General features: G+C 39.4%; 1 protein-coding gene and 1 pseudogene across 1 annotated transcript; one reads left to right on the top strand and one right to left on the bottom strand.

Annotated features, from left to right (window-relative positions):
* The first annotated feature begins 9,771 nt into the window (after window positions 1-9,771).
* LOC124977501 (olfactory receptor 4F3/4F16/4F29) lies at window positions 9,772-10,728 on the top strand. The gene has a single exon (XM_047541090.1). It carries the CDS (start codon window positions 9,790-9,792, stop codon window positions 10,726-10,728), a length of 939 nt encoding a protein of 312 aa, XP_047397046.1. The 5' UTR covers window positions 9,772-9,789.
* A 2,945-nt stretch (window positions 10,729-13,673) lies between these two features.
* Window positions 13,674-15,332, bottom strand: LOC124976435 (lysosomal cobalamin transport escort protein LMBD1-like; annotated as a pseudogene).
* Window positions 15,333-15,699: the final 367 nt, after the last annotated feature.

A 15,699-nucleotide genomic window follows, 5' to 3' on the forward strand; every position in this document is an offset into this window, starting at 1 on the left:
TATGATTTAAGGTATTTTTCACACCTGGTATAGCTCTTCTCTCTCCTATTCATTTTGTACTAATTCTTGAAAATTCATATCCATGTCTGTCACTGGCAGAGCCATCCCTATCTGCTCTTGAACTTCTATCGTCTGCCCTTGAACCCCTGTAGCACTACCCCATACAAACTCACCAAATATTTAACTTACTATTCATTTGATGTTTATTATATACTACATTAGGCTGTGCTTGTTCTATGTACCACTCGTGTTTTTTGACTCTTTTCTTGGTTCTTTGATTTATAGGAGTTAGAGAAAGAACAAATCATTATGAAGGAGAATTGTTACTAAAACTACAAGAAGGGGCCAAGATGGCGGACTAGAGGGCGGCTGCATTTCACGCTGCTCCAGGACGCAAGATTCAAAAGAGGAGATAGTGAGAGACTTGGGACCAACTCAAAGCTGCCGGGTGAGTCTCTCCTGTTGGGGAGGCGTCCCGGATGGGGCAGTAGCCCCGGAACGCGGGGAATTTGTGAAGTGGAGTTGCTCGGCGAGACGCCCCTCCCCCCGCTGGAGCGGTAAACACGGACAACTGGGATCATCGTAGAGGAGGCGGCTCAGCATAGCGCTTGGACTCGAGCAGCCGCTGGGGCTCCGGGTGGCTGCCTGGGGAGGAGCTGCGTGGCGAGCTGTTTGGAAACAGAGTGACCACTTCCGAACACCGGGGGGTTGCCCGGAGGAGGAGGAGAGGCCCGGCGGGTCGCTTGGGTCTAGGAGTGACTGCATCAGAGCCAGGGGCGGTTGCCAGAGGAGGAGCTGCGTGGTGAGCTGTTTGAACTCAGAGTGGGCGCTCCTGAGCGCCGGGGGACTGCCCGGAGGAAGAGGAGGAGCGCAGCGGGACGCTTGGTCTGGGAGTGACTGCATCAGAACCACAGGCGGTTGCCAGAAGAGGAGCTGCGTGGTAAACTGTTTGAACCCAGAGCGAGCGCTCCTGAGTGCCGGGAGGTTGCCCGGAGGAGGAGGAGGAGCACGGCGTGTTGCTTGACCTGGGAGTGGCTGCATCAGAGCTGCGGGCGGTTGCCAAAGGAGGAGCTGCGTGACGAGCTGTTTGAACTCGGAGCAGCTGCTCCAGAACACTGGTGGCCTGCCTGGAGGAGGAGAGCGGTGGGACGCTTAGCCTGGGAGTGACTGCATCAGAACCACAGGTGGTTGCCAGAGGAGGAGGCGAGTGGTGAGCTGATTGGACTAAAAGCAACCGCTCCTGAACACCGGTGGCCTGCCTGGAGGAGGAGCGTGGTGAGTCACCTGGTCTCGGAGCCACCGTTCCTGAACACCTGGGGGGCTACCCCAAGGAGGAGGAGGAGAAACAGGGCGGGTCACTTGGACTTGGAGTGACTGCCTAGGGCTACAGGTGGTTGACGGGAGGAGGAGACCCGAAGTGAGTTGTTTGGATTCCTAGTGACTGCGTCGGAAACCGGGCGGCTGTCCGGAGGAGGAGGTGTGTGGCGGGTCTCTGTGTCTCGGAGCTATTGTACGGGGCTCCAGGTGGTGGCTCAGGGGAGGGGCTGCATAGCCAGGCGATTGGTGCAGAGCAGGGTCCCAGGAGCTAGGTGGCTTCTTGCTGGAAGAGCCGCACAGAGACACGCCTAGGGGCGGAGCGAAGTTTCCAGGGCTGCGGGCAGATTCTCTGGGAGAGGCAGCCTAAGGAGACTCGCCTGCGAAGGGTGAGGCTCCCAGGCCCAGGACGTAGGTCCGGGCCCCTGGGATCATTGCAGAAGAAGGCAGCCCAGCCCAGGAGGTAGTTGTAGATTGAGGGGAACCTCTAGGAGGGCAACTGACCACGAGACATCCCCACCGAGTGAGTCTTCCCTGCCGGGGGAGGTTTTCCCACAGGGACGGTAAAGCCAGAGACATAGGCACAAACAGGCCTTGCCTCAGCCCACAGTCTAGTTCCCCATTGGATGACCATTGGTCAACAAGTGGAGGCACCTCTGCCCACTAGCAGGGAATATACGCCACCTGAGGGTTACCACACCTAGAGAGGCAGCTTCTTCGTGGAGCTCTGCATTATCAACCTCCTCCAAGACTTCAGGCTACTGAAGGATAAGAGGGGATATATTAGCAATCTTCAGGGACATTATAAGTTGATAGAGGAAATCTGCAATATCTTAATGACCCACTGATCCCTGAACAATATGAGAAAACAAGGGAAGAAAATGCCCCAAACAAATCTAGATGTTACATCAATAAAATCCAATGACAGCATGGCAGAAGAAATGACAGAAAGGGAGTTCAGAATGTACATAATTAAAATGATTAGGGAAGCAAACGATGAGATGAAAGAGCAAATGCAGGCATTGAATGATCGCACCAATCGACAGTTAACAGAGCAAATTCAGGAAGCAAAAGATCATTTCAATAAAGAGATAGAGATATTGAAAAAAAAACCAAACAGAAATCCTTGAAATGAAGGAAACAATAAACCAAATTAAGAACTCCATAGAAAGCATAACCAATAGGATAGAACAGCTGGAAGACAGAACTTCAGATATTGAAGACAAAATATTTAACCTCGAAAACAAAGTTGAACAAACAGAGAAGATGGTGAGAAATCATGAACAGAATCTCCAAGAACTATGGGATATCATGAAAAGGCCAAATTTGAGAATTATTGGGATTGAGGAAGGCTTAGAGAAACAAACCAAAGGAATGAACAATCTATTTGAAGAAATAATATCAGAAAATTTCCCAAATCTGAAGAATGAAATGGAAAATCAAGTCCAAGAGGCGTATAGGACTCCAAATACACAAAATTACAACAGACCCACACCAAGGCACATTATAATGAAAATACCTAACATACAAAATAAAGACAGAATTTTAAAGGCTGTGAGAGAAAAGAACCAAATTACATTCAGGGGGAAGCCAATACGGATATCAGCAGATTTTTCAATCCAGACCCTAAAAGCTAGAAGGGCCTGGAACAACATTTTTCAAGCTCTGAAAGAAAATGGATGCCAACCAAGAATCTTATACCCAGCAAAACTTACCCTCAAATTTGACGATGAAATAAGATCATTCCACGATAAACAAAAGCTAAAAGAATTTACAAAAAGAAAGCCAGCATTACAGAACATTCTCAGCAAAATATTTCATGAGGAAGAGATAAAAAACAAAGAAGCAAATCAGCAAAGGGAGGAATTATCCTAAAGGAACTGTCAAATAAAGGAGGAACCAAGATGTGTCAAAAATTTTAAATATGAACCAAATGACTGGGAATACAAATCATATCTCAATAATAACCCTGAATGTTAATGGACTGAATTCATCAATCAAAAGACATAGACTGGCAGATTGGATTAAAAAGAAAGATCCAACAATATGTTGCCTGCAAGAGACTCACCTCATAGAAAGAGATATCCATAGACTAAAGGTGAAAGGATGGGGAAAAACATACCATGCACATGGACTCAGCAAAAAAGCTGGAGTATCCATCCTCATTTCAGATAATGTGGACTTCAAGCCAATGTTAGTTAGAAGGGATAAAGAAGGACATTTCATACTGCTTAAGGGAAGCATAAATCAGCAAGATATAACAATCATAAACATCTATGCCCCAAACAGTGGCTCATCCATGTATGTTAAACAAATCCTTCTCAATTTTAGAAACCAAATAGACCATAACACAATAATACTAGGTGATTTTAACACGCCTCTTTCACCACTGGACAGATCTTCCAAACAAAAATTGAACAAAGAAACCATAGATCTCAATAACACAATCAATAATTTAGACTTAACAGACATTTATAGAATATACCATCCAACCAAGAGCGAATACACTTTCTTCTCAGCAGCACATGGATCCTTCTCTAAAATAGACCATATATTATGCCACAAAGCTAATGTCAGCAAATACAAGAAGATAGAGACACTACCTTGTATTCTATCAGATCATAATGGATTGAAGTTACAAATTAATGAAAGAGTAAAAAACAGAAACTACTCCAACACCTGGAGATTAAACAATATGCTACTATATGATGAATGGATAACAGAAGATATTAGGAAGGAAATTAAAAAATTCTTAGAGGTAAACGAGAACAAAGAAACAACATATCAATATCTCTGGGACACTATGAAAGCGGTACTTAGAGGAAGATTTATTTCATGGAGCGCATTTAATAAAAGAAGTAAAACTCAAAAAATAAATGACCTAACACTACAGCTCAAAGCCCTAGAAAAAGAAGAACAGAATAACACCAAAAGTAGTAGAAGACAGGAAATAGTTAAACTGAGAGCTGAAATCAACGAAATTGAAACGAAAGAAACAATACAAAAAATTGACAAAATAAATAGTTGGTTCTTTGAAAAAATAAACAAAATTGATAAACCTTTAGCCACACTAACAAAGAGAAGACGAGAGAAAACCCAAATCACTAAAATTCGGAATGAACAAGGAAATATCACAACAGACACGACCGAAATACAAAACATAATTAGAAGCTATTTTGAAAACCTATACTCCAACAAAATAGAAAATTTCGAAGAGATCAACAGGTTTCTAGAGACATATGAATTGCCTAAACTGAACGAGGAGGACATACACAATTTAAATAGACCAATTTCAAGGAATGAAATAGAAGAAGTCATCAAAAGCCTACCAACAAAGAAAAGTCCAGGACCAGATGGGTTCTCAGCCGAGTTCTACAAAACTTTTAAAGAAGAACTCATTCCAATACTTCTCAAAGTATTCCAGAAAATAGAAGAGGAGGGAACTCTCCCAAACTCATTCTATGAAGCCAATATTACCCTGATTCCTAAACCAGACAGAGACACATCGAGGAAAGAAAATTTCAGACCAATATCCTTAATGAACATCGACGCAAAAATTCTAAACAAAATTTTAGCAAATCGCATACAAAATCATATTAAAAAGATAGTGCACCATGATCAAGTGGGTTTCATCCCAGGGATGCAAGGTTGGTTCAACATCTGAAAATCAATAAATGTCATTCACCATATCAATAGACTTAAAGTCAAGAATCACATGATTATTTCGATAGATGCAGAAAAAGCATTTGATAAAATACAGCACCCCTTCATGCTCAAAACACTAGAAAAAATAGGGATAGTGGGAACATTCCTTAACATTGTAAAGGCCATCTACGCTAAACCCATTGCTAATATCATTCTAAATGGTGAAAAACTGAAAGCATTCCCTCTAAAAACTGGAACAAGGCAGGGATGCCCTCTTTCACCACTTCTATTCAATATCGTCCTTGAAACTCTAGCCAGAGCAATTAGACAGACCAAAGAAATTAAAGGGATACGAATAGGAAAAGAAGAACTCAAACTATCCCTATTTGCTGATGATATGATGGTATACTTAGAGGAACCAGGAAATTCCACCAGAAAACTTTTAGATCTCATAAGTGATTTCAGTAAAGTAGCGGGATATAAGATCAATGCACATAAATCGAAGGCATTTTTATATATAAGCGATGAATCTTCAGAAAGAGAAATTAGGAAAACTACCCCATTTACAATAGCTTCGAAAAAAATAAAGTATTTGGGAATCAATCTCACAAAAGAGGTGAAAGACCTCTACAATGAGAACTACAGAACACTAAAGAAAGAAATTAAAGAAAACCTCATGAGATGGAAAGATCTCCCATGTTCTTGGATAGGAAGAATTAATATTGTCAAAATGGCCATACTACCAAAAGTGCTATACAGATTCAATGCAATTCCAATTAAAACCCCAACAATGTACCTTACAGAAATAGAGCAAGAAATTATGAAATTCATTTGGAAGAATAAAAAACCCAGAATAGCTAAAGCAATCCTTGGCAGAAAGAGTGAAACAGGGGGTATCGCAATACCAGATCTTCAACTCTACTACAAAGCAATAGTAACAAAAACGGCATAGTATTGGTACCAAAATAGAAAGGTGGATCAATGGTACAGAATAGAGGACACGGACACAAACCCAAATAAATACAATTTTCTCATACTAGACAAGGTTCCAACAATATGCAATGGAGAAAAGATAGCCTCTTCAACAAATGGTGCTGGGAGAATTGGAAATCCATATGCAACAGAATGAAACTAAACCCATATCTCTCACCATGCACGAAACTAAACTCAAAATGGATTAAGGATCTCGGAATCAGACCAGAGACCTTGCATCTTATAGAAGAAAAAGTAGGTCCAGAGCTTCAACATGTTGGCTTAGGACCAGACTTCCTCAACAGGACTCCCATAGCACAAGAAATAAAAGCAAGAATTCATAACTGGGATAGATTCAAACTAAAAAGCTTTCTCTCAGCAAAGGAAACTATCAGCAATGCAAAGAAAGAGCCTACAGAGTGGGAGAAAATCTTTGCCAATCATACTTCAGATAGAGCGCTAATCTCCAGAATCTATAAAGAACTCAAAAAACTCTACACCAAGAATGTAAATAATCCAATCGACAAATGGGCTAACGAAATGAATAGACACTTCACAGAAGAAGATATACAAGCAATCAACAAACATATGGAAAAATGTTCAACATCTCTAGTAATAAGAGAAATGCAAATCAAAACCACCCTAAGATTCCATCTCACCCCAATTAGAATGGCAATTATCAAGAATACAACCAACAACAGGTGTTGGCGAGGATGTGGGGAGAAAGGTACATTCTTACATTGCTGGTGGGGCTGCAAATTAGTGCAGCCACTCTGGAAAGCAGTGTGGAGATTCCTTAGAAAACTTGGAATGGAAACACCATTTGACCCAGCTATCCCACTCCTTGGCCTATACCCAAAGGACTTAAAATCAGCATATTACAGAGATACAGCCACATCAATGTTCATAGCTGCTCAGTTCACAATAGCCAGATTGTGGAACCAACCTAGATGTCCTTCAATTGATGAATGGATAAAGAAAATGTGGTATATATATACAATGGAATATTACTCAGCCATAAAGAACGATAAAATTATGGCATTTGCAGGCAAATGGATGAAACTGGAGAATATCATGCTAAGTGAGATAAGCCAATCTCAAAAAACCAAAGGAAGAATGATATCGCTAATAAGTGGATGATGACACATAATGGGGGGTGGGAAGGGTTAGTGTTGGGGTTGGAGTTGGGTTTAGGGAGAGGGGTAGGAATGGAGGAAGGAAGGACTGTATAGATGGAGGGGAAGGGTGGGAGGGGAGGGGGGGAAGGGAAAAATGGCAGAATGAATCAAACAACATTACCCTATGTAGATTTATGATTACACAAATGGTATGCCTTTACGCCATGTACAGACAGAGAAACAACATGTATCCCATTTGTTTACAATTTTATAAAAAAAAAAAAAAAAAAAAAATTGAACTTACCACCTTCTAGTACCCATTGCTACAAAAATTAAAAAAAAAAAAAAAAAAACTACAAGAAGAGGTTGGGATTTTAATTGACCTATCAGGATAATAAAATTTAGAAAGACTCAAAGGACGAACTTCTTAGAAGCATGACCTTAAGATGTTAACAGTTGTTGTGACTAGTTATACAATCAGCAAAATAGAGAATGATAGTAATGAACAATTACTTTCCTAAATAAGCTTTACTATTGTACAAGTTAAATAATCTCTAAGTAGATACACATTTTATATACTATTTATTTAGTATTATGTTGCTATATAATTTAGTATTAATGATACATTTTATGAATGTCTCTTGTTAGTTTGGATTTTAACCAGGAAAAACACCTTTTTCTTTGAGTCTTGGTCTTTTTACTTGACTATTTTTTACTTGATTATTTTCTCATTTTACTTGGTTATTATTATGATTTGTTATGTCATATCATATCTTATGAAATAAGAATCATGGCACCTGGGTTCTGGTATCCATTCTGACAATTGTGTGAATTTTGGAGACTCAGTTTACTTTTCTGGTTCTCATGCTTTTCATGTGAATGGTGGTCAGCTAGGACAAAATGCTCTTTATACATTCCATGCTCATTTTCATCTTTTTACACTGGAGACATGTGTTTTCCCTCAGCAGGACCTTAGCTATTTCTCAACAATGACTACATTCTCCTGCCTCCTTCCCAGTGATCATAATCTCTGCATGCATGCTCGCCCCATTAGTCCTGTGCCGACTCACCCTACTCACAAGGGCAGGACCTGTGGCTGTTCTTGCTCCTACCCTAGGCTGTGGGTTTCTGACCATGAAAAGTATACAGTGGAGCTTGTGGGCTATTAGCTCAGGAAGTGACAGTGTAACAACTGTGTGTCGATGAGACTAGAGAGAGATTCATGCTAGCGGTGCCGACAAGGATTGGAGGGAAGACACTGTATGGGTCTCTGAGTTTGGGGATCTGGGATGAATGATGGCATCAGACAGGTGGCCCTTTGTGTGAGAAGGTCTACAATTGTAACTGTAAACACCTAGAATATCAGGATACCTGTTTTATTTGTACCTCAACAACTTCTAAAAATAACCTTCATTTGGTGTTTACAGGAAGTGTTTTCTACTTTAGGAAAATGATTGAGGCGAGTCTCCATCTGGATACAGAGAAACAAGACTTTTATTTGCTCATCCTCCACACATAAATATGATATGCATTAAAGGACAAAATCCAGTGTTGCCCTGTCCCTTAAAGTCAATAAGAAAACTCATGGGACCTTCTCAAAAGTGACTTATTAATATCTGAAATTCATCTCATTTTATAATAGCAAGTTTAAAGAATAAAACCCCTAATTTCCTTGAAGATAAAATACCTGTATCTGGATAAACTTTAGATAAAATAACTAGAATAATATCAAACGTCAGATCATTTACTATATGGACATACTGAATGCTTCACAAGGTGAGGAATGCCAAGGGACCTAAAAGTTGATACCAAGCAGAGGCTGAGACACAGAGGAATAAACACTAATAGCTCTTCTAAGTGCTAGTTCTCAATACCTTGATGCGTATCAACAGAGAGAAACTGAAGATCTATCCTGCATCCGCTTTAGGCTCTTTAGACATGTCTCAGCACAAACTCAGGTGAAATTCTATGGATGCATGTTTATTAGGTCTGAAGAAAGCCTTGTATGATGGGTGGAACAGGCTTCCTGTGAAATCTTACAGGATGTGAAGCCATTGAAGGTTTTATAATAATGAAAGATTATGTTGAAATAGGAGACACTCGAGAGCAGTGAACATGAGAAAACACATTTTTAAGAAAGTGAATGTCCACATACTTCCCCTGTTGTCCTATAGTTGAGGGCTCTCTACTTTCTAGTACCTCGGTCTCTATTCAGTCTCCATCTACAGCCTACCTTAATTCAGTCTCAATTCATGACTCAGGCACCTCCTATTACGAGTGACGACCCCTCTGTTAATCAGGATATTTTCCTCTTATTCAGACATTCTGTTAGAGAATTGTGAGTGTGAACTGGAGAAGGAAGGCAACTATGAGAATATGCATAAATGCAGTATGGAATACGTTGGAAGTGAGAAATAGTCAATACCACAGGGATTTAAATACCTGATGAACATCATGTATAGTCATGAATCTTTTGTTTTTGCCTGATTTGTTAATCTGAGAATAGAACATTACAATGAGGGGGTTGGTGACATGTTTAAATCCTGTTGCAGCCCACACATTGTGATATCTTATTGATTTGTATTATTTTTGTATGTTTGAAAAATTGGATTATGCTATACTCTTCATTCACAATGAGAACTTTGTAATGATGTTAGGACATTATTATCCCCGTAATCACAATTTCCTCCTCATTTTCTTAATTCTTGTAAGTTTAGTTACAGCCCAGTTGGCTGGATCAATGGATGGAGGGAATCACTCGGTGGTGTCTGAGTTTGTATTTCTGGGACTCACCCGTTCGTGGGAGATCCAGCTCCTCCTCCTGGTGTTCTCCTCTGTGCTCTATGTGGCAAGCATGACTGGCAACATCCTCATTGTGTTTTCTGTGACCACTGATCCTCACTTACACTCCCCTATGTACTTCCTGCTGGCGGGTCTTTCTTTCATTGACTTGGGAGCCTGCTCTGTCACTTCCCCCAAGATGATTTATGACCTTTTCAGGAAGCGCAAAATTATCTCCTTTGGAGGCTGCGTCACCCAGATCTTCTTCATCCATGTCATTGGTGGTGTGGAGATGGTGCTGCTCATGACCATGGCCTTTGACAGATATGTGGCCATATGCAAGCCTCTGCACTACCTGACCATCATGAGCCCACGGAGGTGCATTTTGTTTCTGGCTGCTGCCTGGGGCCTCGGCATTATTCACTCACTGTTCCAACTGGCATTTCTTATTAATGTGCCCTTCTGTGGCCCTAATACACTGGACAGCTTTTACTGCGACCTTCCTCTGCTTCTCAGATTGGCCTGTGCAGATACCTACAAGTTGCAGTTCATGGTCACTGTCAACAGTGGGTTTATCTGTGTTGGCTCTTTCTTTATGCTTCTCATCTCCTATGTCTTCATCCTGTTCACTGTTTGGAAACACTCCTCAGGTGGTTCATCCAAGGCCCTCTCCACTCTCTCAGCTCACATCACTGTGGTCATTTTGTTCTTTGGTTCAACACTGTTTGTTTATACATGGCCACACTCTAATTCACAGATAGACAAATTTCTTGCTATTTTTGATGCAGTTCTCACTCCTTTTCTGAATCCAGTCATTTACACATTCAGGAATAAAGACATGAAAGCAGCAATGAAGAGAATATGTAGACAGCTTGTGATTTATAGAAAGATCTCATAAAAGATAAGATAAAACTGTCTCATTAACCATGATGCAACTTTGCATTTCTTTCCTTGATATTTTAGATTCTGGGAAGTTGAGACATAAAATATTGAATGGAATGTTATTAGTAACATAATTATTATCTGATGAATATATCTATTTCTTTTGAAGAATGTATCATAAATACAGTGTATCCATTCATCTACTTTGTTCCTTTTAAATTCTTTTGGCAATGTTTCCAAGTATTTGGTTCACAGATCTTTCATATTAAAAATTATTTCATATTTTTGATGTACTTTTAAATAATATTGATTTTCGTTTCAATTTATGATTGTTAGTTTTGAGTATATAGAAGTGTAACAGATTTTTGTTTAACTTTATATCCTGCAAACTTACAAAATTTCATTGTTAGTCTCTTTATAGATCATATAGGATTTTATTTACAGATGGTAATGTCAGTGAATTAATATATTTTTAAATTCTAATATAGATTTATTTTACTCACTGTTGTTGGTTTATTGCACTTGTTAGATCATACAGTACAATGAGGAATAGAAGTAGTTAGAAAACTATTCAGTCTTTCATCATTAAGTCTGATTGTAATTATAGTTTTTTCCATTGGTTCTCTAACAGGCTGAAAAACTTTTTAATTTACTTTTTTTGAAAGATTTTTAAAACAGGAACAAAAGCTGAATTTTGTAATATGCTTTCTTTGTTTTGAATATCAGGTTAATACTGAACTTTTATAATGAGTCTGGAAGTATTTGCTTTTCTTAAATTTTCTGCCAGAGTGCTGGAGAATGGATGTGACTTATTCCTTAAATGGGAAAGCACTTAAATATTTTTTCCAAGTTACCCTTAAGCAAATCTGGACAAAGGTGATATATAAACTTTGATATGTGTAGCCTGCCCCCTGGTGGTGATTCCTGGGTGCTTCCTTATTTTAACAAGCAGGTGTAAAATTTGAGAGTAATGTCAATGCCTCCATGAGTAAGAGGTGTGTAAGAATGCTTTTTGAAAGACAGAAGATAAAGTGTATGGGGGAATCTAATCTATGGAATAAGATGTTGGTGGGATGATGTCAATAACAATGAGTGCAAGAATATTAATAACCTACTGACATATAATCTTCCTTAAATGTGGATGCTTTTAGTGGTGAGGATGGGAACCATAGCTACTAGCATTATTTATTTTGCTGGATACTCAGTTATGTTAGATGTCTTTTTTTTCCTTCACGGTGCTGGTGATCAAACTCAGGGCTTCACACACGCAGAGATGTTAGATGTCTTGCAATGTAAGGAACAGTTCAATAAACAATTTTCCCTGAGGTAAATGCCAATATTACTAGGAGATCACACCATCTATAAAAGAGTTCCATGTTTTCTTTGTCTGTTAGTTGGTAAGAGGATTCTCCCATGAGGTTCTAGGCATAGTAGTGAGCGAAGGTAATGCAGTGGGACCATGAACATGCAGATCAATTGTTAATGAAACTTATGTCTTCAGGATCTCTTCCAGTCCAATCTTGTATGTACCACTTCAATATGATTATGGAACGCTACGGTACACACTCAACTTTATAACTTAGCAATTCACAATACCAAATTAATGTTGGGAAGCTCAGGATGCATGGTATGTTGCTGGCCCTTATTTAAGTGTCCAGTCTATTAGGGTCCAGCATTAAGCCAATAGTTCTTAAAAGTAGATTTGGTATCTGCCAAAGAAGGCAGGTTTGCTAAGACTGAAAAAAATGTCTGGGGTCATGATTCAGTCTTAGGACTCCTCTAACATAGTCCTAGAGCAGCCTCCATGCCACAGATGCTTTTTGGTGTCTCCTGAGCCACATGGAACAAATGTCAGGGCAACTTTCAAGGCAGTCGGAAGCAGGGAAGAACCTTCTTTGGTCTGGGTTTTATTCAAAACTGGAAATATTTTGAGTCACTTGGTAACTAGGTTGGAATACTATGCCAAAATGAAATGCTTTTTGCTTCCAAAATATTAAGTGGTCCAGAAAATTTTGCCTCTTAGTGGTTGATGTGATGCTATAAAGTATAGCAACTTGTCCTTCACTTTGTAGACCTCTTGACTTGTCCAAGACCACTACTCTTCTAGAAATTTCACTGAGGTGACAGGCCCTTGAATATTTTTGAGGTTCATTTTTCACTCTTTGATATGTGTGTGTGTGTGTGTGTGTGTGTGTGTCTTAGCCAGATATTTAGAGTGTTTACTACATATTGCTTGGCAGACCAATTGATATATCAGCAATACAACAAGTGATTGAGGGGTTCTTTGGAATGGAGTAGTAACTAAGTTCACTGCAGATTAGATTATGACATAAGACTTGGAACCTAAGATAGGACAGCAAAGTGTTATTTTTGGTTCTGGCTGCTGAAAATAAGTGTTTATAGTGATCTTTACTAGCAGGAATAGGGGAAAAAACATTTGTCAGGTTAATAGTAACAAACTAGGCATCAAGGAGATTAAATACATCTGGGACCAAAGCTGCAATCAAGTCAGCACTTGTTCAACTGTCTTTCTATGAGATTCATTTGTCTTCTTCACATGCCACTAGGTGATGTGAATAAGGACATAGTAGAAATTACCCGCTATACATCTTTTTTTTTTTTTTACAACCACAAGTGATTTGTTATTATTGTAAAAAAGAAACAAAAGGGAATATAAATTCTGGAAGATTTTTAAATCAATTTAACACTATTATACATTTAAAGAAAAAATTTTCCCACAAACATTCCCTCACAAAGCTAGTAGTTTCATATTTACATAGTATTATTTTAGCACTTTTAAATGTTAATCTGAGATTCAGTAATGTAACTTCAGAAACATAAAAAACATAGTTCCCTTTAATGGCTATGCTTCCATTTTTGATGGAAGCTAGTTTACCCTACATGTATAACTTTAAAACTTTAAAAATGCATAACAAATATTCAGTCAACTTTATAAAACCATTAAGACAGAAGGCTGTCAAACAGACCAGGGGCCTCATCACTTAGGTCTGAATCTTCACCTACTCTTTCCCTTTACAACTGGATGCAATTAATGCAATCAAGAACACTCCAAGAGAGGCCCAATTACCAAAACAGCATCAGCACTGAGGACCCAGAACTTGTGAAGGAATGGGTGTGTCTGGGAGACAGGATACGGATCTTCAGGGGCATCCGCATCACATCTCTTTGGCACAGAGCGTCATGGGAAGTTACATTGCTTTCTATAAGTCATTTGGCTTCCATAGATAACACACTGGGAAGGAAGATTATAAGTCAAGTAGCTAGTATGAAGGACAGTAAGCAGAAGTATCACACTGAGAAATGAGGGTGCGTGAGGCCCACTTCTCTCTCTTCTGATTTTATAATTAAAAAGAACCATCTGCCAACATTTCTAATCCCTGCCATTGAAACAAAAATAAAGTACACAATAATAATTGTTATAAGAATATAATCAAGAGGGAAAACTAGTAAAGACAAAAGCATATTCAGTGGATTACTTGGGTGTGCTCCAAAAACTGTGAAACCAGAATCTTCCAATTGGACCAAAAGCTTTATTTAAATTTGACAGGAAGAGCAAAGTTACAAACAGCAAGGCAATCAAGACGAAAAACATTTCAGGGAACACAGCACCACAAAATTTCATTCACCAGCTGTTTTCAATGAACTCTAAGTGCCTCTCTTTTCTACCTGATGGTAAGCTTTCTTCAAATTGCTTTTGAATCCCATGTTGGCAAAGGTCGACCAGCTTTACTTTTTGGTTTAATGTTCTGAATATGTTGCTCCACTTCTTCATTGCCTTCTAAGGGTTTGTGAGCAGCTGCTTCTAGTACCTTTTATTAGATTTAAAGGTAATGCTGACGTGCTGTAGGCTGTGTAAGTTATAGCTGCCAACATTACAATCTGGGTCAGAGAACTATGGGGACTGGCGGCGCAGCTAACCCACGACTAAACCTTCCAAGGTTCCAGCAGGAACTTCACTCTTCCCCACGCTGCAGAATTTCTGTTATTGGGAGCATTCAGTGGAACAGAACCACCAACTAAAAGAAGTACACAAATCACAGCGGATCCCAAAGTGCGTTTGAGTGCTGTTTTCATTTGAGTGCGTTTACTAGTATCATCATCATCCTCTCTCCATAGTAGAAGCAGACCAAAGGAGTACTGCAGAACACACAGAACCATACAACGGGACACAAGGGGTTTCCGAGGTCTCAGTCCGTGGACGGCAGCCCCACTCCCCGGGACCCCACCAGCATTTTTCTTTTGTCTTTGTGATAATAGGCATTATACCAGGTGTGAGATGGGGTCTCATTATAGTTTTTTTTTTTCAAGAAATAATAGGAAATTATATTAGAGGATCAGTCAAAACCTGGAATGAAAGGAAGAACAAGAAAAGAACGGAGACCAGATTCTCTACAAAGGGAAATATTTAACACATCGACAATGTATACATGCTATTAAAATTAAATTCCAGGTAGTAGACTGATTTTATTAGTTATTGCAATTTTTTTTGTGTGTGTGGGGTGATTGAACCGAAGGCTTTATGCATGCTAGGCAAGCACTCTCCCAACTAAGCTATACCCCCCGCCCACCTTCACTCCAATTCTTCACCTTTTCCTGCATCTACACAACTTGTCATGAAACTTTGTAATAGATACTGAGATCCTTCTTTTTTAAAATTACTGTATCAAGTCATAACAACATATAATATAAAATAAAATCTACCTATTTTTAAGTGTATCATCTGATAAGCATAATAAATGTATACAGCTGTATTATCACCACCACAATTCAAATATAGAACATTTCCATTGCCTTAAAAAGTATCCTTATGCCCCAATCTCATTTTACCATCTCCAGCCTCAGGCAATGACTACGCTGATTCATGTTACTACAGCTTTGCTTTTTCTAGAATTTCATATAAATAGACATACAGCCTATAGTCTAACACATCTGGCTTCTTTCTCACTTAGAATGCTTCTGAGACTCA

This window comes from Sciurus carolinensis, chromosome 2, assembly GCF_902686445.1.
Source record: "Sciurus carolinensis chromosome 2, mSciCar1.2, whole genome shotgun sequence".
NCBI classification, from domain to species: Eukaryota; Metazoa; Chordata; class Mammalia; order Rodentia; family Sciuridae; genus Sciurus; species Sciurus carolinensis.